This window comes from Apteryx rowi, unplaced genomic scaffold (assembly GCF_003343035.1).
Source record: "Apteryx rowi isolate R43461 unplaced genomic scaffold, aptRow1 scaffold_997, whole genome shotgun sequence".
NCBI classification, from domain to species: domain Eukaryota; kingdom Metazoa; phylum Chordata; class Aves; order Apterygiformes; family Apterygidae; genus Apteryx; species Apteryx rowi.
This window is the reverse complement of record NW_020451312.1, coordinates 64,461-66,300: the sequence shown is the minus strand read 5'-3', so window position 1 is coordinate 66,300 and position 1,840 is coordinate 64,461. Positions and strand designations below refer to the sequence as shown.

At 71.8% G+C, this 1,840-nt stretch overlaps 1 protein-coding gene across 2 annotated transcripts; it reads right to left on the bottom strand.

Annotated features, from left to right (window-relative positions):
• Nucleotides 1–2: 2 nt before the first annotated feature.
• TMEM109 (transmembrane protein 109) lies at nucleotides 3–1,754 on the bottom strand. 2 transcript variants are annotated; one of them, XM_026055405.1, is made up of 4 exons: nucleotides 1,587–1,754; nucleotides 1,241–1,491; nucleotides 712–814; nucleotides 3–388 (listed from the first exon to the last, which is right to left on the bottom strand). In XM_026055405.1, exons 2-4 carry the CDS (start codon nucleotides 1,460–1,462, stop codon nucleotides 3–5), a joined length of 711 nt encoding a protein of 236 aa, XP_025911190.1. In that variant the 5' UTR covers nucleotides 1,463–1,491; nucleotides 1,587–1,754. The 2 variants fall into 2 exon arrangements, with proteins under 2 accessions (XP_025911190.1, XP_025911189.1); XM_026055404.1 differs by having other exon boundaries at nucleotides 1,241–1,754.
• Nucleotides 1,755–1,840: the final 86 nt, after the last annotated feature.

Genomic DNA, 1,840 nt, shown 5'->3' with positions numbered 1-1,840 from the left:
GCTCACTCCTCCTCCCGGTTCCGGGGGCCCCCCCACTTCTGCCGCCGCCGCAGCTCCTCCACCTTCCACTCGAGGCTGCGCACGGTGGCCTCCAGCTCAGCGCTGGGGCCGCGCGCCCCCGCCAGGCGCCCCAGCAGGGCGTAGAGCACCCACAGCCCCAGCAGCATCCCCGCCTGCGCCGTGGGGTTCTCCTGGGAGACCACGATGTAGCAGAAGGCGCGCAGGAAGCAGCACAGCTTCACCCACCACAGCGCGTGCTCCAGGAGGTCCAGCGCCAGCCCCAGCAGCCGCGCCAGCAGCCAGGAGCTCAGCAGCAGGGCCAAGCCCCACAGCAGCAGCTTCTGCACCTCGCCGGGGCCCAGGCTCACGCTCTGGACCAGGATGTCCCCTGGAAAGCAGAAAGGCATCAGAGCCAGCCCGGCCGCGACCCTCCCGGCGAGGGAGGAGACTCTCCTTGCCGGCGAAAGGCTGGGGCGGGAGTTTCCGACCCTCACCTGACCGGCCTCAGGAGCAAACCCAGGGCCATGTTAAACCCTTGCCAGGAGCCCCCCGCTCCTACCGGTGAAGGGAGGCCACGGGCTCCGCCAAAGCAGCCCCGCAGGCCGCTGGTCTCCCTGGGCCTCAGTTCCCCCCCACGCTCTGCCCGGCCTGCCCTCAGGGCATGGCTGGAGTGGGGGCGCCCCGGGGAAGGCAGCAGCAGGGCTGGCTCACCGTTCAGGCCAAAGGCAGTCAGGACGTCTCCCAGGATCTTGCAGAGCGTAGCCAGAGCCACGGAGATGCCCGAGGACACGGTCCAGAGCACAGCGGAGAGGCTCTGTGAGGAACAGGGAGAGACAAGGCTGCTCGGCACCACGGGCTGGCAGAGAGGATGCACCACGGGGAGGGAGAAAAGCTTTGCTGCCTCTCCCAGGAGCAACAAGCATCTCCTGGTACGAGCGGGGCTCGCTTCCCTGCCGCTCGGCTGGGGAGGCCGGGTGGCGCAGCGGGTGGATTAGCGAGGGATGGATCCCACCACAGCTGGGACAGCACTGGTGTCCAGGCAGAGCAGCTCTTCTCACAGGAAGATCCGAGCCCCCCGGGTTTCCCTGCGCCCCAGGGTGAAAGGGAGAGGCGCCTCCAAATCCCTCTCCGGGGTGCAGGCTCCTGCATCCTCTGCGGGGCTTTGCTAGAGCCAGCGGGAACGCGGGCTCCCCGCCTGCCACTGCCGCTGCCCCGCGGGCGGCCTGGCGGAGAGCCTCACCTTCGCCACCAGCTGCAGGGGCTCGCGGCCCACCCAGGTCTCCAGGGTGTCCCTCGCAGCTCGGCCCAGCCACGAGAGGAGGTCGTCGGCGACGGCGTCCTGCCTCCGGGAGCCTTCCTGCCCGTCCTCCACCCTGCCCGCCGCCGTCCCGAGGAAGGTGGCCCCCAGGAGCAGAGCCAGCACGGCCCGGAGCAGGAGCCGGCGCCACGGATCGCTCCCCATCTTCGGTCTTGCGTCCAGTCCAGGAATCTCTGGGGGGGGGGGAAGAGAGCCCGGGTAGGCGCTGGGCTGGACGGGCAGGGGCCCTGCTGCCCCCGCGCTGGCGCGGGCGCCGAGCAGCTGACACCTTCCCCGTGGCGCCGGAGGCCACCTCCGCCGTCACTCAAGCCTCAGCCCTGGCCTCAGCCCAGCAGCTTCTCAGCACACCCAAGCGGCTCCCAGCGCCTCGCCGGCGAGCTGCGATCCCCCGGACTGGCGGGCCGGAGGCGGCCGGCCCTGCCGGCTCCCCGCTCCGAGGCCGGAGGTGGTGCTGCCCCGGGCGGGCGCCCCGCGGGCAGGCAGAGCCCTCGTCCGTCCGCAGGGCTGCCGAGGGGCCGGGCC